At 38.3% G+C, this 26,747-nt stretch overlaps 5 protein-coding genes across 27 annotated transcripts in view; 4 read left to right on the plus strand and 1 right to left on the minus strand.

Moving 5' to 3' along the window:
- The window catches only part of Ca-alpha1D (Ca[2+]-channel protein alpha[[1]] subunit D), a 94,115-nt gene extending 89,543 nt beyond the window's left edge, over positions 1-4,572 (minus strand). For 8 of the 9 annotated variants that reach the window (XM_076368129.1, XM_076368127.1, XM_076368128.1 and 5 more), the window contains exons 1-2: positions 3,934-4,572; positions 2,281-2,949 (exon numbers count right to left, since the gene is read on the minus strand). The gene's annotated coding sequence lies outside the window, so the exon portion shown is untranslated. The remainder of the gene's footprint in view (positions 1-2,280; positions 2,950-3,933) is intronic. The other variant, XM_076368126.1, reaches the window with a different exon arrangement.
- Positions 4,573-6,510: 1,938 nt separating this feature from the next.
- On the plus strand, positions 6,511-10,246 carry LOC116426930 (RNA-binding protein squid). Its single transcript, XM_031976623.2, has 2 exons — positions 6,511-7,135; positions 7,262-10,246. Exons 1-2 carry the CDS (start codon positions 6,755-6,757, stop codon positions 7,760-7,762), a joined length of 882 nt encoding a protein of 293 aa, XP_031832483.1. The 5' UTR covers positions 6,511-6,754; the 3' UTR covers positions 7,763-10,246.
- Positions 10,247-11,198: 952 nt separating this feature from the next.
- Positions 11,199-17,253, plus strand: LOC116426935 (E3 ubiquitin-protein ligase SIAH1). Of its 8 annotated transcripts, none has more exons than XM_031976657.2 (6): positions 11,375-12,007; positions 12,573-12,644; positions 13,015-13,364; positions 13,447-13,686; positions 13,761-13,953; positions 14,017-17,253. In XM_031976657.2, exons 3-6 carry the CDS (start codon positions 13,136-13,138, stop codon positions 14,192-14,194), a joined length of 840 nt encoding a protein of 279 aa, XP_031832517.1. In that variant the 5' UTR covers positions 11,375-12,007; positions 12,573-12,644; positions 13,015-13,135; the 3' UTR covers positions 14,195-17,253. The 8 variants fall into 8 exon arrangements, with proteins under 8 accessions (XP_031832557.1, XP_031832517.1, XP_076224622.1 ...); XM_076368507.1 differs by having other exon boundaries at positions 12,578-12,644; XM_031976647.2 differs by lacking the exon at positions 11,375-12,007 and adding an exon at positions 12,022-12,357.
- A 172-nt stretch (positions 17,254-17,425) lies between these two features.
- On the plus strand, positions 17,426-23,624 carry LOC116427155 (transketolase-like protein 2). 2 transcript variants are annotated; one of them, XM_031977156.2, is made up of 7 exons: positions 17,426-17,664; positions 20,926-21,071; positions 21,144-21,333; positions 21,423-21,801; positions 21,884-22,057; positions 22,151-22,366; positions 22,446-23,624. In XM_031977156.2, exons 1-7 carry the CDS (start codon positions 17,549-17,551, stop codon positions 23,115-23,117), a joined length of 1,893 nt encoding a protein of 630 aa, XP_031833016.1. In that variant the 5' UTR covers positions 17,426-17,548; the 3' UTR covers positions 23,118-23,624. The 2 variants fall into 2 exon arrangements, with proteins under 2 accessions (XP_031833016.1, XP_031833025.1); XM_031977165.2 differs by lacking the exon at positions 17,426-17,664 and adding an exon at positions 19,711-19,898.
- A 183-nt stretch (positions 23,625-23,807) lies between these two features.
- The window catches only part of LOC116427039 (uncharacterized), an 84,013-nt gene continuing 81,073 nt past the window's right edge, over positions 23,808-26,747 (plus strand). For 5 of the 7 annotated variants that reach the window (XM_076368505.1, XM_076368502.1, XM_031976904.2 and 2 more), the window contains exon 1: positions 23,808-25,282. The gene's annotated coding sequence lies outside the window, so the exon portion shown is untranslated. The remainder of the gene's footprint in view (positions 25,283-26,747) is intronic. The other 2 variants (XM_076368503.1, XM_076368504.1) reach the window with 2 other exon arrangements.

Here is a 26,747-nt window from a genome sequence, read left to right on the forward strand (position 1 = left end):
TAGCGGTAAAGATGTCGAACAACATTTGACAAACATAAATATCGCTCGATTGTGTTGAGCTCAAATTACATGTTATTTTCGTTTTATCAATTATTATTCCTTACAGCAAACGTAGATGTAGAATAAACCTGGAAACCTTCTCCCTTTTTTAGTAAATTATTAATTATTAAATATCGATCATCATTGAGAATTAAATCATAGAGCGAGGGGTTAAATAAATTCTAATCGCAGCAACGAAGCGGCGAAAATAAATCGCTAGACCTACGTGTTTTTAGCTAGCAAAAATCTTCCGAGGAGAACGGAACGGAGATCTGAATAGAATTTCACGTCCTGCGTATCATAGATCACGTTATACGATTGCCGATAGACAGATATGCGCCCGAATGGAGCCTGCACGATGGAGACGAGGGTTAAATGCGAGCCGCAAGAACTTCGCCGTGCGCCGCGCGGCGAAACGAACGCAGATTTCGTCCATAAAAGTCAGATCCCATGATAGACGAGGAAACGGGAGATTGAAATCCGAAGATCCGCGGCCACGCTTCTAGCCGGTCTGACAAGGAAAAAGGGTTCCATCCTTCGACGCGGCCGTCGTTCGCAGAAAAACCCTGACAAAATTGAAGAATCACCTCGGATCGCCCGGAGCGGCGCCCCGAGGAGCGTCGTTTCGGGGAAGCGCGCGCGCATTAACTTCGATCTTTCGTACAATGGCAATAAAGGAGGAGAGAACACGTTGCCCTTTTAATGGCATTTAGGTATTGTCTTTTTTACGGTAGAATTAACGAACGGGATTTCACGAGCGCAGGAACAACGGCAACACTTTCCAATTAACGGGATACCTCCGTTCACTTTCTCATTGCCCCACTCGGTGAATGCGTACAACCTAATTTCCTTCCGTCCGTTTGTTTATTTATTAACTAGGATCACTGAATGAATAGGCTTTCAGGGGTCGCCGATCGTGGAATATGAAAATTGCATCGTGAATCTCATCTGGGATACTTAACGCAAGAACTACCAGGTGGATCAAAGTGACCGATTCCTAATTTCTTTCTTTACAATTGTTGGAAAGATGAGTCTGAGTTATAAATGATTCGAAATCTCGATAGACGTATTATTAGAGTTTTTTACGACAAAATTAAATGAAGTTAAGAAAAATTAAATGAATATCAATTTGACTGCTCAGTAATCCTAGTGTTCAAGGGAAACGTTTATCCTATCGTTTTACGTCTTCGAGATCGGTATTGAAAGGTCACTTTTACTAACAGTATATGCTTGGGCTTCGGCTATCTACACCGTGAAGATACCAACCAACGATTCTGCTTCATTTACTTCCTAAAAGCTCTTAAGTGGCAAGAAAACTATGTCGAAGTACTTGTACCAGTACACTCCATCTCTTGCATTGGTTACGATAAAAATTTCGCTTCACTTTTTCGGCTGTTTAACGTCTAAACTGATCTTCGATCGAATGCACGCGTGCTGGACAGAGAGTAGCCGCGATCCACAAACTATTTTTTTCCCCTGAACTCTTCTTCGACGCGACGATTACGCGCCGGATGTTTCTTTCTTGTACGCTCGAAGCTAAACTGTTCTCGATCATTTTTGTGGTCGTGATCCAGCGGATACGAGGAACGCATAAAATCGAAGAAAAACAGGCGAGATCGAATTTCCGGTTCGGCGGGAAGCAAGAATGAGGGTTGGTCTCTCGCATATTCAAAGACAGAGATGTATCGAGATGGTGAACACAGTGGGGCTGTAAAGAAAGTTGCGAGTCCGGTGGCCAAGAAAGGCTGCCGCCGTCAACATCAATGCCACAACTCGGTCAGTGCTGTGCAAAACAGCCTCCTGAACCGTTTCGGGTCAATTCGAGCCAAAAGCAAACTTTTGTTTTTCATTACATCCCTTATGTAATGTAATGTAGTGTCCTCGTTATTCAAAGGTGTTTTCGTGTCAGAGGAAACTACGGGAAAAACCGTTACCAACATTTTCCCTTTGTCTCCATTATTCCAAGCGTATAACTTATCCGAGAACTAAAACAGGATCTACCATACATCGAACTCCGATCTAACTCTAACTTAATTTAATAAATATTAATGTAACGATTACGCGATCGGTGCATTAGAATTCAATCAAATGTCCCTAGCAAAGCAGCTCTAAAAGTGATCTGGTTCTGAACCCAAGAGATGAGGTCCCTTCTTCGCGGTCGCCCCGAGTTAGCTACCCGGTTACACCACCACCCTTAAGTTCCTCGGTGACGAAGGTTACGCGGCTAGGTCTCGCACTTACCACATATCTTACGAGAGAGAGCGGTATCGGTGGAGCGAGTGCGTTGCGTATCACGTGAGCCGGGCGTATCCGCTCGTCATATCCGCGTTGATGCGCTCACGGCCGTGATCCCTCACCGCCAGGACGTCCTCGAATCCTTTCCCGTGCCTGAGCCTGTGCTCCTCTTATCACAGCTTACCGTCGCTTTCTTTTCTCCTCGTTCACCCTTCCCACTCCCACTAACGTCTTTAGTCCTTCAACCGTTTCGCGCAACGATGCACCAAGGAAGAATACACTCCTGTCAGCCCTACGCCCGCTATATCCTTTTACTTTTCTACGAATCCTTTATCGGTCAGAGGAAGATTTCACCGTTCGGAACCGTTCCCTCTTTTCTTTTCTTTCTCAGCACGCAATCGCTAGCAACGTGCCGTCGTCGTCGTGATCGTCATCGTTAGCATCATGATCACCACACCAGTAGCAAAGCACCACCGTAAGAGACCACTAACCGAGAGAGCACACCACTACCAAGGACCGCGCGACACGCAGGCAACCAGGCAGGCAGGCGAGCAAGCGAGCGAGCGAGCGGGCACTCACGCACTCACGCAGAGACACGTACAACACATCTGCCGGAGGCCGAGCATCGCTACCACCGCTGCGATTTCCCACCACCACACCACTCCTTCTTCTCGCCTTGTGTTTAAACTTATAAATAGATATCTGGGTGCGTTCGATTATATTTATATGTACGCCGGTTATCTATGTGTGCGCTCGCATGTGTCTCGCGTTCCCGTCGGTGGTGTCAGTGTGCGTGTGTGCGCGCGCGGCCGAGCGTACGCGGTGTAAGCGCGTGCATGGTCTCCTACACCCTCGCCGCTTCCACGAACGCAAGCGAAATCGTGTGCGGACGTGTGCGCTGCTCGTCCGCGGGCTGCACGTATTATTCACGGTACACCTAGTTAGTTACGCGGCCGTTCTTTTCTTCTCGATCCCCCTCTCCGATCCACCCCCTTTCCACCTTGCGGACTGTCTCCCTTACTCTCGCGGTTTTTCTTCATGCCTTATCTCGCTCGACCCTTACGGGATTTCCCGCGATCGAGTTCCTCGACTGGCGACTAACGATTCTAGATAATAGAGAAGAAGATCGCAGCCGATCGGTTTTGTCGGTTAGCCGACTCGACCACCGCTCTTCTCCCACCTCGATTTCTCATTATATTTCGCATTCTTTCTCTCCCTCTCACTACCTCTCTCACTCTCTCTCTCTCTCTTTCTCTCTCTCTCTCTCTCTCTCTCTCTCTCTCTCTCTCTCTCTCTCTCTCTCTCTCTCTCTCTCTCCTCTCTCTCTCTCTCTCTCTCTCTCTCTCTCTCTCTCTCTCTCTCTCTCTCTCTCTCTCTCTCTCTCTCTCTCTCTCTCCTCTCTCTCTCTCTCTCTCTCTCTCTCTCTCTCTCTCTCTCTCTCTCTCTCTCTCTCTCTCTCTCTCTCTCACACACACACTCTCTCCCTCTCTCTCCTCTCTCTCTCTCTCTCTCTCTCTCTCTCTCTCTCTCTCTCTCTCTCTCTCTCTCACACACTCTCTCTATCTGTCTCCTCTAAGGTCCGCGTACACGAGGGCGGGTTAAAACTATGTGCAAAAGAGGCGTCGTCTACATCGGCGGCAAATCAATCGACTACCTTACCTTCTCGCTGCGTGCATATCTTCTCTCGTGCTCCGCGATCTCGACGTCCCACGCAAAACTCACTCTCGCGATAGTTTTGAACGTAACTCGGTTCACCCACGGGGACAACGACAGTTCGAGAGGTCCTCCTTCAAGCCTCTGTCTATTCCCTTCTTCTCCGGCTCCTCCTTCTCCTACACTTCTTTCGTCGAGTTGGTCGCTCGGCCGCTACCTCTCCCGATATCTCTTCTATCAGTCTAGCGGTCCCCGTTCCGGCCCTTACGGTAAACGAACATCCTCCGAGGCACAAACTCTACTCACCCGCTGATCCGGCTCGTCCCGTGGACTCATATATTGTACGCGCACACTTCCTTCTCGCCACGGTCCTTCCGACGACCGGGAGGTCCGACACCTCGATCGCTCGGGAAAACAGTAAAAATTCCGTCCGCGATTATCCCCCCCGTCCCGTTGCTCGGGACTAAAGAGATTTCGAGATCGGTTCACGCGATTTGCTCCCGTTCTCCTTTCCCCTTTCTTTTCTCTCTTTTCGAAATTTCTACGGAGAGAAACAGTCACGGCGACGACGGCGACGACGAGGACGACGACGGTAACAGCGACGGCACACGACACGTTCGACTCGACGATATGCCGCCGGCTCGACGCCAGCGACGCCTGGCGTCGCGACGCCCCACCCCCTTTCTATGTGTGAAAAGCTGCGTGCACAGCGTCGTACGCGACGCGACGCGACGCGATTCGACCCTCGGACGTACCGATACAAAGGAATGTATTGGATTTGCGTGCATCTGACAGTCTCCACTTTTAATTGAAATTTTTCGGTTCGATGGTCGCCGGCCGTTCTATACCCGAATTCTTACGGACGTTCGCATCTCGCCGAACACCGGGACGACCAACGAAGAGGAAAAGAATAAATTTCACCTCGTTGGGCGAAAATTGTTTTTTTTTCTGGTGGTTGGGTTTTTTCGGTAAAAGTACTTCCCGAGGAACGATCTCGTTTTCATGTATTTCGGGGTAGGCGAGTTTTTGGCGATCGACTCTTTTCACGAGTGTAAGGGAGTAAAAAAATAACGACGAACACGTAACACAGGATGTCGCAGAACGAAAATGAAGCTTGTAGGGGAACGGATTGAACGCATCCTTGTTTACGTGTGTCGAGCCGCAGGTGTCGAACAAGTAGTTTACCTTGTGACGCGTGCATATATGTATATGTATATATATCTATTTATACGAATGATTGTTGGCAAGATTATTCGTCTTTTAAAGACGATCGGCGGTATCAAGACGCGACGTGTAAGTGAGTGAAAGAACAAAAGTGAAGTTATTCTTAACAAGGTAAGAAGTGTCAGATCATATGTGGCGCTAGGGACTCATGTTTTGTTGTCAAGTGTAAACGAGTATGCGATTAAATGTGTTCGACAACAAATGCATTATTCCTGCGCGTAAACAACTCCTGACCAGGTTAAAAGGATAATGGAACGGTTTATGTTTCGTTGAAACAAGTGGCGCCATCGAGCTAACGTGTTCCCAATTATATTCCTGCCTGGAAGAATGATAAAACAGTGCGACAGAAAGCCTCCCCTCGAATTTGCGAAAGAAAACGTTGATCCTTAAACGATTTCAACTTTACTGCAGACCGTTTCACAATTATGACTTTTTATTCGACAACTTTTGTAGCATTTTTCTGTGGGTACCAACAAGCATGCTCTATAATTAACAACGCATCAGTCTACCCGTAGAACCTTGTTCTATTCTTAAACCGTTCCACCGAAGAAAAGATAAGCCGGGGTTGCCGAGGGCCTGTGTTTTATTTATACAACATTCTCTGCCTGACTATATTTATATATGTACTGAGAAAGCAACGACTTTAAACAGTGTGCAAATAAGTAAGATCGTCACAGGTTCCCGAGTTTTATAACAAAAATTGAATCGATAAAAATCAATTTTCTAACGCCGATCACTGCAAGATTTTAATAAATAGTAAAAACAAAATATATGTTCAGGAAAATTGAAAGCATGCCTTTCTTTTACAGTGATTTTCATTTTGCGTTCCTACGAAGATACCAAACAACGCTAACCCTATGCCTCATGACTGTTAATTACGCGTACCATAATGCGTTTTAATTATAAAACAGCAACTGTACTCTATAAAAATTATTTCGAATCAGAAGTGTTAACCTAACCTACATCGACTACTATATAAAGAGCAAAAAAGAAATGTTGTTCGGGCAACGAATGTAAATCGTAACTCTATTTCCATAAAGAAAATTAGTATTGTACTATTCTGAACTGATACAGACACCGATCGTACAGTCAAAGGAACAAAGGTATTCGTGCATTTTTCGCATATTCACCTATATTCAAGGACTTTTCGGATAACGATAGTTATACGATCAATGATGTACATAAAAAAATAAATAAAAAATTTAAGGACCAAATGAGTACGAAAATGTGTACATTTTTTATTTCCTTATGAAATTCATTAATGTTAGTAATGAAATGATCACCGGAAACGAACTGGAATTTCCGGCGTTGTCCGTTGAATCTGTCGTTGCGATTGGAGAGATGAATTGCGTCCGAACAGAAAGAACGAATAGCGCGTTGTTAATAGAAGCTTAGAGGGAATCGGAAACTGTTGCTGACTCTCTTTCTTTCGGTCGTAAGCCGGCACCGGTTCACCATAAGAACCGACTGTGACGCGTGCCAACAGCTCCGAAATTATTCTGGTGGCCAGTATACCGTTGCTTTCACTGATCTCGTCCGTTCGACCGGTCCACTTGCTATTTTCTGACGTGGTTTTAACGCGGTAAGTTCTGAACGATACACGATGGCGGCGGTTGACTGTTACCAGAATCAAGCCCAGGCTGAGGGTACCGGGCAACAATCTCAGACTCAGCAGTCCCAGTCTCAGCAGCAGCAGTCTCAACAGCAACAGTCCCAATCCCAGCAGCCACAACAGCAACAAGCTACCGCCGGAATTCCAGGCAAGGATGACGAACGCAAACTTTTCGTTGGTGGCCTGTCGCGTAATACCACGGACAAGGAATTGCGAGATTATTTTGGCAAATTCGGAGAAATTGAAAGTATCTCCGTTAAAATCGATCCCTATACCGGTATATCGCGAGGTTTCGCGTTTATGGTTTTTACCAATCCCAAGACGATCGACAAACTTTTGGCCTCTGGTGAACATTACATCAATAAGCGAAAGGTTGGTAATATCTTTTTTTTTTGTTAAGATAATTTAATCTTTTAATGTGCTAGCTGGTGGACAAATTTCTTCTCGTATTATAAAATCTTCTGTATCGAATAAAGAGTCTTTCTGTTTGTAACGTAGGTTGACCCCAAACGGGTGAGCAAGAAACCCCAGTACGGCAAAATTTTTGTTGGTGGCCTTACTCCTGAAATTACGGATGACGATATCAAAACCTATTTCGGACAATATGGGACAATTGTCGAATTACAAGCACCATTCGATAAAGTGAAAAACCAAAGGAAAGGATTTTGCTTCATAACATTTGACTCCAAGGAAGTTGTATATAAGTTATTGAAAACACCAAAACAAACAATAAACGGAAAGGAAGTAGATGTCAAGAAAGTGAAGGTTAATCTAGATACAAGAAATCAAGGATTCTGGGGACCTGGATATAGCTATGGTTATGGTTATGGCTACATTCCTGAATATTGTAACGGATATCAAGGAGGATATGACGATATGTATGCAAATTTTGATTATGAAAGTTATGATGATTATGGTAATATGGGATATGGAGCCCCAGGTAAGCCACGAGGAAATGGTCAAGGACCACGTCAGTTTCAGAGACATCAACCCTACTAATAGAAGCAAAGGGTATATGAATCTTACATACTCGAAACATGGTGATAAAGCAAGAACATAGTAAGGAGTAGACCAATGTTATTTAGATACAGTCTGAGACTGAGATCAGGAAATTTGGGATAAAAGAGCTTATGAGGTCTTTGTAAGATCCGTGTTCAAATCCCAAATACCCTAATCTTTATATCATGTACATTTAAATGTACAGTTTCTAAAAATGGAACAAGATTTTCATTGATCTGTAGTCAGAGTAATTTGTTAAGTCAAAAAGGATTGCAGCTTTTTCTGTCTATGCACATTTTGTCATGTTTACATAAAACAATTACTAATCAGACTGCAAAAGAGGATATTCAGATATTTTTTACAAATGTTGAATTTTTCCTACAAAGAAATACTTTATCCTACACATACATAAAACAAAGTATGAGGAGGCAGTGACTAATAGTAACTGATTACAATAATGTATTTGGAGCCATGCATACAGTAAAAGAAATTAAAATGATTGATTTACTCCTGGTTTCTTGTTATTCATGATTCATAATACTAACATGTATATCTTATAATTTAATACTCTAATTATTCTTTAGAATCTTAAGTTGCATTACTAAAGTATTGTTTATTATATGCTTGGTGTTAATCTTATTATTAAAAAACACAATACTGTGTTGTTTACAGTAGAACTTTACATCGATAAACAGTTTCAGTTCGGAAAGCACTTGTCAGTTAGAAATAATTGATAGATATAAAACAAATTACCATTCATGGACCAATGGTTCGTACTCCTAATTAAACGTACTTCTTCCTCATAAATTTATAACATAAACGTATTATCTATTATCATCTAATTGTTTATATTTTAAAATAAGGCTTGTAACTTATATGAATCATAAGGTATCATGAGAGACATATACATCCTCGTATGTAATATGTATATGCGTGCATACATACATAGTGATGTATACATGTATGAGTTAGTATATGATAAAGTAGCGATTAAGAGAAAGATAAAAATATTTCAAAATAAATATAATTAAAATATGAACGTCCTGGGTAGATACGCGAAGAGTACGCGAGTGGTAGAGGATGGTTACAAAATATTTTAAAACAACATTGGAAGAGCAATAATTATATTATAGACAGCACGAAATTTCTTTCGATAATTTTATAATTACATACTTTTAGGATATTTTTTCTGTTTTCTGATATTTTACTTGTAACAAAATCATTTGCAAAATTTAATTAAGAAGATCAACGCTTGGAGAATGTTGTTGCACTCGTGTACTCCTTTATATGGAAGACATACAAATATGGCAAAAATAATTGTCTTGTTGCGTGAACAAAAAGATTCGTGAACACTGAATCAACAGAATGTTTAAGGCATTGAAACAAATGTAAGGGAAAATTCTTATAATTTAGGCTACTATGACATTTCTTTTGCATTTGCTTTTGAACAGCAGTTCCTGTCTGGTATACAAAGACTGCTCTTCATGTTGCAAGAAGACTGTTACTTTGTAGAGTATCATATTACATGATACATAACTAGAAAATTTGACAACCAATAGAACTTACGTGTCATTTTCTGGACTAAAAGAATTAAAAGTGACAACATAATTATAGCAAATGTAGATATGGCATTATGAGACTACATTTAGTGTTTACATCGAAATTATACTATACATAAGGCTGATAAGGCTTTAAACATTCAAGTTTTTCTCAGATGTTACAAAAGTATCGAAAGTTTGGCTTAAATAGAATTTAATAAAACACATACACAATGACTAATAAACTGTTCTCTGATGAAAGATTTTAAGCCAAGCTAATTGTGCTTTTGAAATTAAATCTGTATACTATGTATACCATATTTGCTGCGTGTGGAAAAAATATATATATACACATATATATATATGTATATGTATATATATAAATATCTATATATACAAAAAAAAGAGAACAGAGTGTGAAATTAAAGGAAATAACACAAATATTTTGTTACTATTGATTACTATTCGCCTGTTTCACCCATGACACAGTGTATATTTTAATTATAACAAAAAATAAAATATTCATTATTCGAAAAATATTTTGTGATATCCTTGTTTTAATCAAATCTAGACTCCAACATTGGAATTAGAACATTTGATTGAGTTTAAAATTTGTATATTGTAAAGTTTTGTGTATTATACTAATTTATCAATATTTTGCTTCTAATTTTCCAAGTGTATTTGTATTGAATCATGTTACAAAAATGGGGTAATGTTTAGTAATCATACATATACGAATTTTGATTAAACATGTATTGGTGAGTACATGTTTTGATTCACATCAATGTTTCTCAAATCCTAGATTATAAACAATTGAAATAAATCCGTGAGAATGATTTATAATCCAGCAAATTTTCAATCATTTGAACAGTTAGTAATTTATTTACGCTTGAAAATATCGTGACATGTATGATACGATTTAAGAAATATATTGAATTTATTGGTACATCAGCATTCAAATTAATTGTCTACCTCATTTAAATTATTCGAGATTCTCCAACCATGATGTGAACTTTCCTTTTGACCGTGACATTCTATGATGGATTTATAATGATACAAAATTGACATACACCATCAATCGAAATACATAGTTGTCCGATTTCCAAACTTTGAAAGTCATCAGAATAAATAATAACTTTCGTATATCATGATAATCAATAGTATATATTATATTCCGATTATCCATGTGTAAACAGTATAGGAAAACTGTTACAATTGCAATAAATAATATTTTTCCTAATCATTCCATATTATTTAATACACTTTTAGGTATCGAGATTTTACGTAGTGGCGACTTAAAATACATTCAGAGGTTGTGTATTATACAACCTTTTATTTAAATCTCGAAGAGTCCTTTGAACCCGTATCAATCCAGTACATAGTTTAACGTTACCGATAGTTAATTAATTTAAACTTATTAATAAGAATCTAATATCTTGCATATTTCATTCCAATTACGGGTATTTAAATATACTTTGTGATCTTTTGTAGCTTACTAGTTGACTGTTCCAATCGGATACAGTCCGCTAATGTAAAGAAAATTACATTGTATAAGACATCTGTATAAAGCTTAAGTCCACTCTAGCTCGAGTGATTTGTCCTAGATGACGTAATAGCCATTTTAAATATTTATTTTTACATTAAAGATTTAATATTAGTTAAAAATGTCACAATGGAAACATCTTTTCGCATGATATTGATTCAAGGAAATGTAATATGTGATTTAGCTGTATTAGAAAAAATATGTAATCATAATTTACACAACCCCTTTGTATTTTTCATAAGACATGTTACATTGAATTACAATACCGATTAGTTGGTGTTGTGAACCAACCCTTATAAAGATCGAGTATGCTATGTAGTTCTTGCTTGAATTAGTATTCTCACTTGGCAAGAGTGTGTAACGAATACAATTTTGACCATCAGTACACACGCACAAACATACAAGTTCATGTATCCTATGCAAGTTGCATTTTACATACAGTCAGCTTACATATCTAAATAAATGAATAGGTACTATACAAAAAATACCTACACACGAATTCACGTATTCGAGAAAATACAATATTTCCGTGATTACGAAATAAGAATGAAAATTGAAATGTTACACGCGATGAAAGTATTTATTTTAAACGCGGCCTAAAGCTCGGTAATGGCAGTTGCATGCGTTGCATGGGAGTAAACGAACGGACGTACAGTCGGACGGACAGACAGCTGCAGTGTCATCGCCTTGGTGTGCGTCGTATTGTACGAAACTGAACTTGTAGTGTCGGAAGTTCGAAAAGCAGCGAGCTGCTACTATGTCTCAGCGAAAATTGATAAAAGTTACGTCGCGATCAATGTCGCCTATTTGGCCAAGAGGATTCGCGATGTAGCCTCTTTCATAGTCGATTTCATTCGCGTTCGCGTTTATTCATCATCGATGCACCGAGAAGTATCGGGAGTATTTCGTGCAACATTTCCGAAACCGAGTCGCATGAAATCTCCTGTTGTTGCCCTCGTAACAACATCCGTTTACTGTTGTGTCACCCTTCGTCGTTACACACGACGTTTTCATTCTCATTTAGTATCTCCGTTGTCATCATTATCAAGTGCCTTCTCTCTCCCTCTCTCACGCTCTTGACTCACTACTTTCCGATCTGAATCGCGCGAAACCAAAGCGTATGCAACGAGTGACGTACTAATATATTTGTCAATCTAAATTCCGGTAAGTTTACATATACGTATACCTCAATGTTACGAACTAGTCCGTTTCGCTTGCGTCGACTATAGAAAATTTTTCGCAAGAATTATCCGCTCTCTTGTTTCTCGCGCATTGTTTATTTGTTGATCGCTGATTCGCTCGCGGTGACTCGTGACTCGCTTCATGCCACTGCCCGTAAGATTTTTCCTGCGGTCGCTAGATTTCCGGGATAAACAGTCTGTCCAATAAACTGGCGTGTGAAAATTTCTGAAGTTCCCATGGGAAAAACCTATCGAACTTAACTGTTCAAATTCATCGAATGAGACGATGATAATTGACGCGCACGCGATAAATGGTCACACGATCGATACAACGTAATTGTCGTTACTTGAACCATTTTATTGATGCGATGTTATAAACAAAATTTCTTTTCCGGTGTTTCTTAAACCGTAAACAGATTTGAAATTTTTGAATAAAACCCATATTTCCGTGTAATTATGAAGTCACTGAGTAGTTAATGCTTTTTCTTTCTGTATTTAATCGTATTCCTTGTTTTCAATCTTACACATGTAAAATGTTTACTTAATAGTGTAGGTGGAAAGTCCTGTCTCTGCATATAGTTTGTTCACATAAATGGAAATTCACTTTAAGAAGAGCATCGGTATGTCTCAAGCGTGTATTTATTTGATAATAATATAATATACGTATACGTATACATATACATATATACAGGTGCAAATTGCCTTGAATAAAAAGTATATTATATCATGACATGCATTATGCAAATGCGCGAATTATAAATGAATATAAATAAGGCTATACTATCTAGAGCTATTTTTATAATTTCTTCCACACTTAGGCACTGTGCATTACAGTAATTAATATTGAAACATTGTATACTAAATAGCTAATTTTCTTTTATCATGTATAATGTTACGGAGCACTAAGTATGTTTAAGATTTTATGATAAGTAAGATTTAATGAACACAAATAAGATTATATGACATTACTGAAGTTTCAATAATTTGCAGATATGAGGTGGATGGTTCATTCCAGAATGTATCGCATTTAAGAGGCATCCTGAATACAAGAAAGTTTCCTTGACAACAACAGCAAACTGTCATCGTTTGGTACATAGAATTAGAGGAAAAAATGTCCCAATTAAGTATTAGTACAGGAAAGAGAGGGAGGAGTGTCGCAAGCTCCTCTGCATCAACTGTATCATCTCTAAGTAGCTCAACTGACTTAGCCAGTCTTTTTGAATGTCCAGTTTGCTTTGATTATGTTCTTCCACCAATTTTACAATGCCAGAGTGGACACCTTGTTTGTAGCACTTGTCGACCAAAACTCAATTGCTGTCCTACGTGTAGAGGTCCATTAGGTGTGCAATTTTTAACAGAATTTTTCCATCGTACAGTATGTGTTTAGTTTTTAAGTATCTTTTTCATGTATATTTTTTGAAGGTAATATTCGTAACCTGGCCATGGAAAAAGTGGCAGGCAATGTAATGTTTCCTTGCAAATATTCGACAAGTGGGTGCACCATCTCTTTAGTGCATACCGAAAAGGCAGATCACGAAGATGCATGTGAATTCCGTCCATACAGTTGTCCTTGTCCAGGTGCTTCTTGCAAATGGCAAGGATCTCTCGAACAAGTAATGCCACATCTTGTCATGAGTCACAAAAGTATTACGACTCTTCAAGGTAACTTCGCAGTTATAATTTCATAGTTATACTTGTAAAGAAATGAAAAATAAATTACATTGTTTTTCTTACAGGGGAAGACATTGTTTTTTTAGCAACTGATATTAATCTTCCCGGTGCGGTGGATTGGGTAATGATGCAGTCCTGCTTTGGTCATCATTTTATGCTAGTGCTTGAAAAACAAGAAAAATATGATGGGCATCAACAATTTTTTGCAATTGTTCAATTGATCGGCTCGAGAAAGCAAGCAGAAAATTTTGCTTACAGGTAAATATGCAGTTCGATAAAATATCAATAAAGTGCTTTAATTTATCTTTTAATGTTAAATAGACTAGAATTAAATGGACATAAAAGGCGTCTAACATGGGAAGCTATGCCACGCTCTATTCATGAAGGTGTTTCATCTGCAATTTTAAATTCAGATTGCCTTGTATTCGATACATCTATTGCGCAATTATTTGCCGATAATGGAAATTTAGGAATAAATGTTACAATTTCCATGGCATGAGGAAAGTTGGAAAAAGCAGTGTGAAATCTTTTAAGTGTACCGAGCGGTCTTTGGATTGTAATTTCATCTTCATGCCGAGGATTGCCCGTTATGTATATATATAACATTTTTTACGTTACCACAGATAAATATTAGCAATACGGATGTTAGAAAATGTTTGGAATGTGTTGATAAAGCACAGTAATCAAACGCTCAGTTACAGGACCTCTCTTTAGAAGCTTTAAAGTGTACTTGTATGTGATATTAACACTACAACACGATTACAATAAACAACCTTTCTGTATATTTATGCTGACTTCAAAGCTTTGACACTGGGTAAAGCATCGATTCCAAAAAGTACCTGATACCTATTGCATACTGACGTCACGTTTTTTTTCATCATTTTTTACAGAACCAGTTTTCATAAGAACATTTTTTTAAAATTTGATGCTTTTTAATAAAAGGTGTAGTCTTTATAAAAACAACGATATATATTTTATAAAAAGAATATAATTTTATCCAAAGATCTGTCTTGATCTGTTCACATACAGTCTGCTAATGCAAACAAACTTGAAGAACATACATGAAGAAATCCTTATATACGTAATTTTTTTACTGTATAGTATTGAATTGAACGCATTAAGTACACATTTGTCATTATTTATTTTCATTTAGGAACATCATACGTTCGCATATTTATTATTATCATTTAATTTTGTTTATAATTATAATTTTTTAATGGAATTTTTTAATGTAATAAATTCACTTTTTTTTTTAATCGAATTTGTGACAAATGAGATTTGTTTCATGCCACGTTACGTAGCAACTGAATTTCCCATTTCGAACGGTATGGAAAATGATACACTTGTATCTTCTTTGCATCGTTATTAAAATAATTTACATTATTTTTCAGAAATTTCAGTATCAGGCAAACATCTCAAATTAAGAAAAGCATATCAAATCAAAAGCTAGAAATAAGTTTGCACATTTGCTGAAAAAAAGGTTAAAAATAGTTGCGATACGCCTGAACTAATTGATGGGAGAAATCATTGTTGTACTATCAAAAGATATTTTGTTTCCTACGTGACATGAATTGATCCATTACTCACAGCGAGCATTACGGTAATCAGTAGTACTTTTTTATAAAATTGGTTTTACAAAGACAACATGTTAAAATACTTGTATCAGCAATACATACGGGAACACGAAAGTAGTTGGTATACGATAAGCAGATGCAAAATAGTAGAAATCAAGTTGTGCAGTTTTATTCTTTTTTACTAACTCTGAAATAGACGAATGTAATGTAAAGAAAATAACAATCTCAAGAATATAATATGATCAAGTGTTGCATAGTAGTTTTATAAATAATCAGTGACATTGTATATAGATTTTAAGTTATCGTTTTTATAAAATTCTTTTAATATCGAGATTTTAAATTTACGTAAAAAATGATAATTTAGTGTAATTTATCTTTAAAAAATTATTTCGGAAATGTGCGTAACGGAATAAAAACGTGAGACATCACAACTATGTAAACTAAACTTTACTTTACTGCAGCGTGGTGGTTACAGGTACATAGTAGAATGAACCGATGGAAGGCGATGCGCTTGAATACAACTGAAATTCTATGAGCTTGACCCTGTTTACATTTGAAATTCTAAATGATTTGAACAAAACACAGAGGCGAATGACCGAGGAGATATTATCGGCATATTCGAATTTACCACGAGAGTGATGATATTACATAATAAACAAATGTCTTGCGATCAAAAATTTGCCTGCAAATCGTGATTCTTCAGTCATCTTGAATCGTATTTAGAAAATATTGGAACATTCCAGGCATCGACGAAAAGTTACTGTAAATAGAGCAAACTTTATATGTGATAAAGCTATTAATTGATAATATAAATTAATACGCCGACATGCATATATATGAAGTTCAAAGGAATATGGGAACCAATTGCATGTTATACATATGTATAAGTATATATAAATATATAAGCATATATGGCATATAAAAGTATATAAAAATGTATTTATATATATGTATATATATGTGTATAAGGCTTATACGATATAACATTTGCGTTTACATGAGTGTACTAAACGGAACATTTACTTTCAATAGATTTAAAAAATCAAACAGTTTTGGCGGTTACTGAAAAAAGAAATTTGTATCTAATTTTCACGTTAGTTGTTATTCGAACAGATTATATGTGAATATCTTCTCGTCTTATGCTTACGATGCACCAATGAAACAACTAAATTCGTACAGTGAAACATTATTGAATGTATCTGTTGACAAGCCATTTCGCTTAAGAAAGCTTGATCACATGGAATAAGATGACACTGGTTTGGTGAAACGTTACGAAAGACAAAGTACGCGTATAACTACACGCGATCTTGTTGAACTTTCATCGATGAAAATATCGTATCGCGTATTAAGGTGCGAATTTCATTACAAGGATACTCTATCGATAAGATGTCTGTACATATAATTTAATAAGATATAAATGTAGATGTAACCACAATGTAACATTTAATCGTTTATAATAGTAATTTATTCTTACAGATCAAGAATAACGGTACACAAATATTTTTAATCGATGCGATTATTAAGAAGCGCTTTATTTAATCCTTTACTGCATATTTAAAAGAAAAAGAAAGAAAGAAATTTGAAAATAACAGTAAAATGAAATTTGTGAAAGTTTAATCTCTAGAGATATATTAAGTTTTACTTGTTCTCAGAAAAATTTAGTAATTCTTGTTACTATATGAAACGAATTAATTGAACTTCTATCAAGAAGTAAGAATTGCGGTAAGGGTTTAACGATAGAGACGTGTCTCACATCACAACTTGTAATTCGGTTCTAACGACGTTCGTAAACGCCGAGGAAGTATGAAACTTCTGTAAAACTCTCGATTCATCTTTTATGTATTTACATGCTTTTAGTTCGATAATTTATTAACGGTTACGTGTGAAATTATGAACCCTTATATTTGTATTTCGATATCGACCGTATTAGCATAACATCATGAATCCTGTTCCTAAACATCAAATAAATTTGTTATTAAAGTAATATTTCTCAAATGTGTATCGAAGATCCTTCGGTTAACTTTAATTATTACATTAAATTCGTAAATTAGTGCGGTATACTCGAACGCGTTGCGGGTGCATTTAAAAAATTACAAATTACGCGTAGGCAGAGCCACCTAGAAATCATTAAGGAGTGTTATAGAAACAAATGATTTCAGCCAGCTAGAGTCTTCTCTATATTCGACTTGCATCGTGCTTGCGCGAATTCTACTTGTTCCGAAGCACAAATCGTGGTCGGTGTTTTTCCAAGGTTTTAACAGGCTTATAGAAGTTTTCGTATGAAAAAAATGGCCAATTATCACAAACCAGAATCGAAAACCATCCAGGAATTGAAAGATATTGCAACGAAGCTAAGAATTCATTCGATCGATGCCACGCAAGCCAGCAAGTCCGGGTACGTGTGTTAACATTATGCTTTATAATATTGAATCGATTAATCGGCCGAATATCGAATGTTTTTTTCATAAATTAGTATGTAGTAGCATTCCTGATTGTCATTTGTACAACTTTGAGACACAGGTCGTGTGAAAAATCAAAAATCACTTTGATAATCGCGCGCAAAAACTACTTCGACCAAAGCGACATTAACAGAACTATGTAGAACAGTGTTTGCTTTATTTTACGAGATCGAGATAGTTCTATCTTAAATTCAATGATAGTTGCTTACGCATACTGTTCGTAGAAAAATTTTCTAGCAACATAGTAATGATCCGTTTTCGCGCAGTACTCTCATGCGATTTGTCAGTTTATTCAGTGTCACGCCACTTTTTTCACATTTCATTTTCATTGCATCACGGCACGCGGTTCAAGGTAGTTTCATATGCTGCATTTATGTTTATGCATTTACCAGCAACGGAAAGAACATTAATATTCCTTTTGAGTCTTACTTATAAATTTGGCGTAAATTAATTTTGATAACGTGTAACCGGCCGAACGAAAATATGTGTACGATAGGTTAAATATTTAGATTTGTATAATTAGGGAAATGGCATGTAAATAAATTAAATTGAGATTAGCCGGTTAAATGATAGAGCATTCGTTTTGAGAAGTCGAAAATCTGATGCTGAATGAATTCAAGATTTTTATGGCTACAAATTTGTTAAAAGTGGCTTTCCGTTAGAAAGAATAGATTTCAGTACTTTATCATTATCTATAACAAAATGCGCGTATTATGATTACAAGGAACACTTAAACACAGGATCGTATATATCATGGTGCAGTTAACACGTTGATAAAAGCTAGTCAAAGTTTGTAGGCTTCATAAGATAGCCATGGAAACTCTTATAATTTTCTTGCATTTAATGCACGCTGTGAGGACCATTTCCAACACGTGCACGAGGATAATGCACGCCGCGGAATCGTTACGTAACGTTCGAGCGATGAAGTTAAATGGTTTAGTGTATCAAATGTTACAATTATCATTGGAATTATCGTAACATGATAAACTAATATGTAAATTTGACGAATGATTAATATATAACGATACTAATATAGAAAAAATCTTTCAAATATTCTTGCCATTGAACGTTCTTTTTCGTTTTGCATTAGAGATAACTGAATTCGATAACGTTTTACGAAACCGTTATAATAGATAACTCGGTCAGAAGGTTCATAGAAAAGGAAACTAAAAACAAGTGTCGTCGAATAAATTGAAAAACAATTCGCCTTGAAGTAGCCTATGTTTAAATTCAAATTTTTGAAAATTAAATTATAGTTAATGAATTATTGTACGTAGACACGGCAGCTTCCTACAGAAATAATTTTCTTTCAGAATATAACATATATTTTAGTATGTTCTATTTATTGGATACTGTAGCACAGAGGTTCCCAAACTTGTTTCGACTATTACTCCCTTAAAAGAAAGAATTATTTAACGGTTACACCTAGAAATCTACTTAAGCAAACTGAAGTTCTAGCCTTTAAGTGACAAAACAGAAAGAGGCTGCTACCTAATGCTATTTCCGCTCCCCTGGATCGTTCTAGTCTCCCCCAAGAAATGGTATATCTCACTTTGAGAACTACTGCTGTAGCATAATGTTGTCCAGCACGTCTCCCTTCCCTTCTAACTTTTCTTTGCCGTAGAGTCTCATGTTAAAAGCAGTGTTAAATAAAATGATATTATTATTATTACTTATTTCACGTATCCATGAATAATGTTTGACTTTTGACTCATCCTTTTTCGATGAATTTTTAATGTTACATACAGCTCTTGTCAAAGGAATCGCTAAAGAAGCGATCACGAACTCATATTCGAATTGATGTTCGTTGCGATGTTCGTTTAGCGTTTTTGTTCTGGAGATGGCGTCCTCTTCTTCCCGGGAAGAAGAGCATTTTTAAGCAATGCCGTCTAGCATGTCTGACAAGGTTATCCCTTCCCATGGTACATGAGCACACCGATTATGAAATCTCCAGTAATCGTTCCTACAGAAAGTAGGGAGGTTCTGGCGCACAGTTGCTCGCTACAGGCTCGGTCCCTTCAGTTGTTATCGAACGTTCATCCGGTGACTGTTTCGTGGAAAGTTCCGTTAAGCTCACGATGGTACGCGACACGAACATGGAAAAACTCCAAGACCTTGCAACTAAGCTTCGCATTCTAAGCATTCAAGCTACCGAGGCATCGAAAAGCGGGTACGATGAGTCGACAAATTTTTCGTGAAATAATCCTACTTTCATTGATTTACTTAAAACATTCTACTCTAATAGTATTTAATAATTCTGTTTTTGCCAATTTTAAATCTATCTCTTCGCAGTACTATCGTTCTCAAATAGTTCTAATCGCCGGGTGTCTTCTGATTCGAATTCTTGGTGATACGTTCAAATTCTTTCAGTTCGTTTGATAAGTTTTATTTCCAAGATGTCTTGCACCTAAATATATCCACCTCTAAACAATTTTGAATTTTGAATGACAAGATGAAAATGACTATTTTATTACAATTGAAAATATAATGGTACTATCACCGTCATCGAATTTTTCGTAAGATAACATTGAAGCATACTTCTAAGCTGCGTTTCAGTTCTTCGCTATTGCATTATATCTATAGCCCTCGTAGGGCAGGAAAATCAATGACCAACGAACAATAAAATGAAGCGTTGGAAAGAGCTTTCTTCCGTTAAACGATCGTTTTATAGACACCGGTCGAGTTTTATTTAATTAATCTGAAGTTTACGACATTGAAAGGTAATGCGTGGCATCACCGGATACTTCGAAGTGCTTAATACGTTGAGAATACTAAAAGGAAAAGTCATTCAGAGGATGTATACATTACAAATTGTAACCTTAAACCAAACTTCGGAGACGAATAATATTTACATATAGATTTGAATCCTGAAAATTGTACAATTTCATTTCATATTTATGTTGTTTAATTGTATTCACTTAGTGAACAAAATTTAATTTTGATGTATGGCATAAAAATGAAACGAACTGAATTTCATTATCATTTATGAGCAATCAACACGATTTTCTTTTGTATTAAGTACATAGCACGTTATGTAATTCCACGTTTTTCTATTCCAGTCTTCCGATATTTAACATCGTATGATCGAGATAAATGTCCTCGTGACCTCTAAACATACTAGTCTGTTCTTATAACTATCGATAATTATTATCATAAACCTTTTTTGTATTTTTAATTTAAGTGTCCACTTTTTTTAGTCACCCAACATCATGTTCGTCGATGGCAGAAATTATGTCCGTTTTATTCTTCCACACGATGCGCTACAAGGTGTCGGCGCCACGTGATCCGAGCAGCGATCGGTTCGTTCTGAGTAAAGGTCATGCGGCCCCTATTTTATATGCAGGTAAAATATACAAGATTATAAATGATTACCGTACGTTACATCGTAAAATTATACGATCAACCGAATTTGCAGCCTGGGCTGAAGCCGGTCTATTCCCTACGAGCGAGTTGCTTAATTTGAGAAAAATTGATAGCGATTTGGAAGGACATCCTACTCCAAGATTGAATTTCGTCGATGTAGGAACTGGTTCCTTGGGACAAGGTCTTTCTGTTGCGGCAGGAATGGCGTATGTTGGGAAAAATTTCGACAAATCTAATTATCGGTATGTCGCTGCGACATTTATCAATATTCCTTCATTTTAAATTTATTTACATTTATAGAAGTCAATAAAATATTCTTATTTTTTTGTAGCGTGTACTGCCTGATTGGTGATGGTGAAGCAGCCGAAGGTTCAATTTGGGAAGCACTTCATTTTTCCTCTTATTACAAGTTGGACAATCTCTGTGCTATTTTTGACATAAATCGTCTGGGTCAAAGTGAACCGACATCTCTCCAGCACAACATGGAAGTCTACCGTAAAAGACTTGAAGCTTTTGGTTTTAATGCTTTGGTTGTTGATGGTCACGATGTTGAGGAATTAGCTAAGGCTTTCCATGAAGCACAAAACACGAAAGGGCGTCCTACTGCCATTCTAGCAAAGACATTTAAAGGTAAAAACTTCCCCAATGTTGAAGATCTTGAAAACTGGCACGGCAAACCTCTTGGCACCAAGGCAAACGAAGTGATTCAAGTAAGGACTAGGCATTATACATTACTGGAAAATTTGATTAACGTTAATAGTATTCTGAAAATTAACTAATCATTTATTTCAGCATTTAAATGGAATGTTGAAGAATCCTGGTCCTCTTGGATTGCACCCACAGAAACCATTGGTCGATGATGCTCCAGCAGTAGACATTACTAATGTTAAACTGGCATCTCCACCAAGTTATAAATTAGGAGAACAAGTAGCTACAAGATTAGCTTATGGTACTGCCTTAGCCAAGGTTTGTATATTATTTTTCAAAACTAAACGTGTTCAACATATCTATGATATTTACGTTCTTTTAACATATATTTTATACTATTTTATGATTTAGCTGGCAAAAAATAATCCTCGCGTAATCGCTCTTGATGGTGACACGAAAAATTCTACATACGCAGAGAAAATTAAGACTGTTGATCCGGCGAGGTTTATCGAAGGTTTTATTGCCGAACAAAATGTTGTAGGAGTTGCAATCGGTGCAGCATGCAGAGACAGAACCGTGGCATTTGTGTCCGCCTTTGCTACTTTCTTCACCCGTGCATTTGATCAGGTAACTATTTAAGGACAAGAGTGAATAATTTTTTAAATGTCATCTGATCAATTTTATGGTTAATTTTTTAATTTCGCAGATTCGTATGGGTGCTATTTCACAAACTAATGTTAACTTCGTTGGATCTCATTGCGGCGTGTCCATCGGCGAAGACGGACCTTCGCAAATGGGCCTAGAAGACGTAGCCATGTTCCGAACAATTCCTGGTTCAACAGTCTTCTACCCCAGCGATGCCGTTTCAACAGAACGTGCTATCGAATTGGCAGCTAATACGAAGGGTGTCTGTTTCGTTCGTACATCACGTCCGGCCACATCAATTTTATACAAAAATGAAGAGCCGTTTGCTGTTGGCAAGGGTAAAGTGGTCAAATCTTCAGCTAAAGATCAAGTTCTTGTCGTTGGAGCTGGCGTAACTTTACACGAAGCGCTTAAAGCCGCCGACGAATTGTCCAAAGCAGGAGTAAATGTACGCGTAATCGATCCATTTACGATCAAACCTTTGGATGCCCAACTGATCGTAAAGAATGCTAAAGAAGTGGGTGGAAAAGTCGTCACCGTTGAAGATCATTACGCTGAAGGTGGCCTAGGTGACGCAGTTCTATCTGCTGTTGCTTTGGAACGAAATATTATCGTGAAGAAGCTGGCTGTGTTGGAGGTGCCCCGTTCTGGCCCTCCAACTGCATTGTTGGAAAAGTATGGAATCAGTGCGAGCAAGATCGTTGCTGCTGTTCAAGAAGTCCTAAAGTTATAATTTATAATGGTTTATACAAAGTTGCCGAAGTTTTCGTCGAAATAAATACGTTGAGCGTAATGGTGTATCAAAGTTTATACAAAAGTATATAATTGTATTCCAACGGGTACAACGAAAACTAATGCATTTCGTGTGGTGTTGACGTATCTAATGCGTGCCTAAAAGTTTGAAGTTTTGTTTGCGTTAATACGTTATCTAACAGAGGGTGCTCGTGCACAAGAATATTTCTTTTTGTACATGTACATATATATTTTGTATAGAAAACTGTTGAACTTGAATCTGTATCGAATTTTTATACGATCAAATTTTTATTTTATAAGAGAATTTGATACATATAATATTTATAGGTTAAGAGAACTTTACTGCCCGCAAAAGAATACGTATCACAGTATACTTCTATCAAAATAAATTGTCAATTAAATGTGCCGAAATTTACCTCAAACATACAAGACAATCCTTGTTAATTATGGCAACAAATGAATATAAATAAAACCTTTATAAAACCGATGTCGTTACATTTTTCGAGATATCGAGAAGTCGAATAACTTTTGAACCGAGTTAAACAGAAGCGAATTGAAAATTCCCGCGTGAAATTAATGATAGGGGCGGGGGGAAGTACAGTAACTCGCATTTGAACGAAATGCAGTTAGGAAAGGGAATAACTGAAGAAATCCCTAGTCCGCCGAACGAGTTACATCGGGAATCGAGTCGCGATTGGTTAGGAACGTTGCGAAGTTCCACTGTGAGAAAGAGAAAAGAAGAGAAAGATAGAGAACAAGGAGAGACAGCAGCGCCACGTTTCTCTATTAAACAAGGAACGTCAACCGTTCCTCGTTCTTCGGTCCCTTCGTCCGATTTAGCTGTTCGCCATCCAAAATATCCAGGCTGGCACGGTCGAGTCGTATATGTATGCGTACGTACAAGTGCCTCCCTCGGCTCTGCCAGTTATATGTGTAGTGTCGTGTAGAGACGGCCATATTGCGTGTACGTAGCCACTGGCGAGTGGCACGTGTATGCATGTGTGAGGTATATACACACACGCGTGTGCGTTTCCCGTTCCGCGATTCGCGTTCGCGTATCCCGAAAAAGATGGCCGCCATGAAAGCGTACGGTGGTGATGTTGACGTCGTTCGCAGCAAGGCCGCGTCACGTCCTCGAGAAGCGTGAAAAGAACGCGATCGCTCGAATGCTTCCGCGACCCTCGTGGTGCGCTCCTACGAGAAAACGATACGGCGAGGAAGTTGTCGGTGTTTCGAAAACGCGAACACGGTGTTCACTGGATCCCTCCTCTCGCTGTATTCGACGAAAACGACGAGGTACGGTAGAGAGGCGAAAGAAAAGAGGGAGAACGAGCAAGGAACGTGTAACCAAGCGAGGGGTTGAAGGGAATCGTGCACGATAAAGACGGGAACGGACAAGAAACGAAGGTACAGAAAACGGAGAGAAGAAGAAGGCTGGAAAGTTCGCGTGGAAAATATACAACAGGGTGATTACGGGAAGCGAGTAGCTGCACGTAGAATCGCGGGTGGTGTGTGTTTGGTGTCGCGAGTGAAACAAATGCGTGCGCGTCGTACGCGAACAAGCCTCTCTCTTGCCGACGATATCCTGGTCAACCTGTTTTACGCGTTTCCACGGCGTTGCGTTTCACGCGTGACTCCAAACTCTGTGTCAACGAGGGACGGCCATATTAATCCGTAGCCCCCGCCGTCACACTTATTCCGAAGAATCTTGCTTCCTCGAGGTGGTGCCTCTACGATTTTACGATCATCGTCACACGTAGATTTGTGCGTACCCCGTGAGTTCCCGTGGTTGTAACGTGCTCTGTGTCGTGCCTTGCCTCGCCTCGTCATATATCGTGTCGTGTCGTGTCGTGTCGTGTCGTGCCGTGCCGTGCCGTGCCGTGCCGTGCCGTGCCGTGTGTCGTGATTCTCGACCACTTGGATATACGCGCTACGTAGCCTCCAGGTCTCGCCGGATGACGGTGCGTGTACGTGGTGTGTGGACGGCGGTACTAGTGCGTACGAGCAACATAAACCACGGCCACTACGCTAGTTCTGTGCCGCCCGATGTTTCTGCATCCCACCGAAACTTGCCGGTCCTCCACCACCGTGTCTACCCACTTTGTCAGCAGTATCATCCTTCCTAGATCCTCTACTACCTACAGAGTGAGTACACTCAATGTATTCTTTCATATTTCTCCATAGTATTTGTATCCCATCGTCAAGTCATAATCAGCGCACAGTGAATATGGTTCCTGCGCTCTTTCAATTGTACAGGTCTTGCGTCACTCAGAGAAGAATGATTTGTCGGGAGCTCTAGAATGTTTTAGCTTATGATCTTCAATGCGAATAGTGTCTTCATTGCTGAAACTATGTCTCGTATACATTTCTGTTTTCTTTTGAAGTTCCTCCTGTGACTACGTAGTGGAACATTCTCTTTACTTGTCGATAAGCATCAGTCAATTATCAGACATATTTTTGAGTGTAACGATAAAACTTGTATGTATCTTGGTTACAACTTCATTAAATCTCTTAGACATTCAACAATAGTAATCCTATTTACCATTAAAATGGCGTGTTTAGTAATTTGTTTCCAACATATTGTATCTGATTTTATGTGATCCATGTTTTGCTTCATTCTCTGGAGCATTGTTTTGTCAACAAAGTTACAGGTGTCAGATTTCAATGAAAGAATACATTATATTTCCATTGCTACGAAGGGATAAAGTCCTATATTTTTGAAAATATTTAAGTAATAGGAGAGCAAACAACAACATAACCTCAACTTCAAATAGTGATGAAAGAGAATGCGTTAAACTTAAAGGAATGAATATATTTTCACATGTGTCTAGTTCAATAGGAATCCTAACCTCAATTAGGTTTCAAATAAGTTATGTTGATAACTATTTCCACTTTTATTGTCAACTTACGACTTCTACATATTTGACATAAGCATACATATTGCGTGCTCTACATCAACCCTGTTCATGAAGTAAGAAAATCACATATGGTTATTGCCTTGCTATACTGGCAACCACATTACAAAACAGGTTAGTTTTCCAATAGTAAACACACATACCCATACACAATTACCAATAAGCTACAACCTAATGCCGCTTACCTAATAAGAAACTTCAATCGTTCAAAGTTCAAGACGCTTCAAACTAACGTAGTCCCCATAAAATAATTCAAAACAACGATCTAAAGACAATAAAGCAGGAAAATGGACAATTTCCAAAGTTTAATAGGTTGACGTATAAAATATAGATATTCTTCCATTAATTGAGTTGAACTCTGTGTCAGTTCCCCAGCAGCAGTTGCAATGAGCAAGGCGAGAGAGAAAAATATGAGAGATTGAAAGCTGTGCAGTGGGCATGCTGGTAGCTAAACAAAAACTCGTTTGTCCCCGGGAAAATAATTACACGGAAACGTGCAGACTCGCTCATTACGCCGACAAAAGGAAACTAAATTGAAATTACGAAAGGGATTGCGAATTGGTTTCTACATCGGTTGACGTTACACGAGTTTCAGTTCGCGGTTAGTTGGGGGGGGGGGGGGGGTAGAAAGAGCCGAATGCGGTATCCACACGAGGATGTGTATCAATTGATCGCGTTCGTTGTGCGAGTCATTT

This window comes from Nomia melanderi, chromosome 6 (genome assembly GCF_051020985.1).
Source record: "Nomia melanderi isolate GNS246 chromosome 6, iyNomMela1, whole genome shotgun sequence".
In the NCBI taxonomy this organism is placed as follows: domain Eukaryota; kingdom Metazoa; phylum Arthropoda; class Insecta; order Hymenoptera; family Halictidae; genus Nomia; species Nomia melanderi.

Coding starts and splice junctions, on each gene's coding strand:
- LOC116426935 (XM_031976697.2), top strand. CDS start 13,136: ATGTCCCAATTAAGTATTAGTACAGGAAAGAGAGGGAGGAGTGTCGCA. Junction 13,687..13,760: donor AAGTATTACGACTCTTCAAG/GTAACTTCGCAG, acceptor TTTTTCTTACAG/GGGAAGACATTGTTTTTTTA. Junction 13,954..14,016: donor GCAGAAAATTTTGCTTACAG/GTAAATATGCAG, acceptor AATGTTAAATAG/ACTAGAATTAAATGGACATA.
- LOC116427155 (XM_031977156.2), top strand. CDS start 17,549: ATGAAAAAAATGGCCAATTATCACAAACCAGAATCGAAAACCATCCAG. Junction 21,072..21,143: donor GGCCCCTATTTTATATGCAG/GTAAAATATACA, acceptor CCGAATTTGCAG/CCTGGGCTGAAGCCGGTCTA. Junction 22,058..22,150: donor ATGGTACTGCCTTAGCCAAG/GTTTGTATATTA, acceptor TTTATGATTTAG/CTGGCAAAAAATAATCCTCG.
- LOC116426930 (XM_031976623.2), top strand. CDS start 6,755: ATGGCGGCGGTTGACTGTTACCAGAATCAAGCCCAGGCTGAGGGTACC. Junction 7,136..7,261: donor ATTACATCAATAAGCGAAAG/GTTGGTAATATC, acceptor TTTGTAACGTAG/GTTGACCCCAAACGGGTGAG.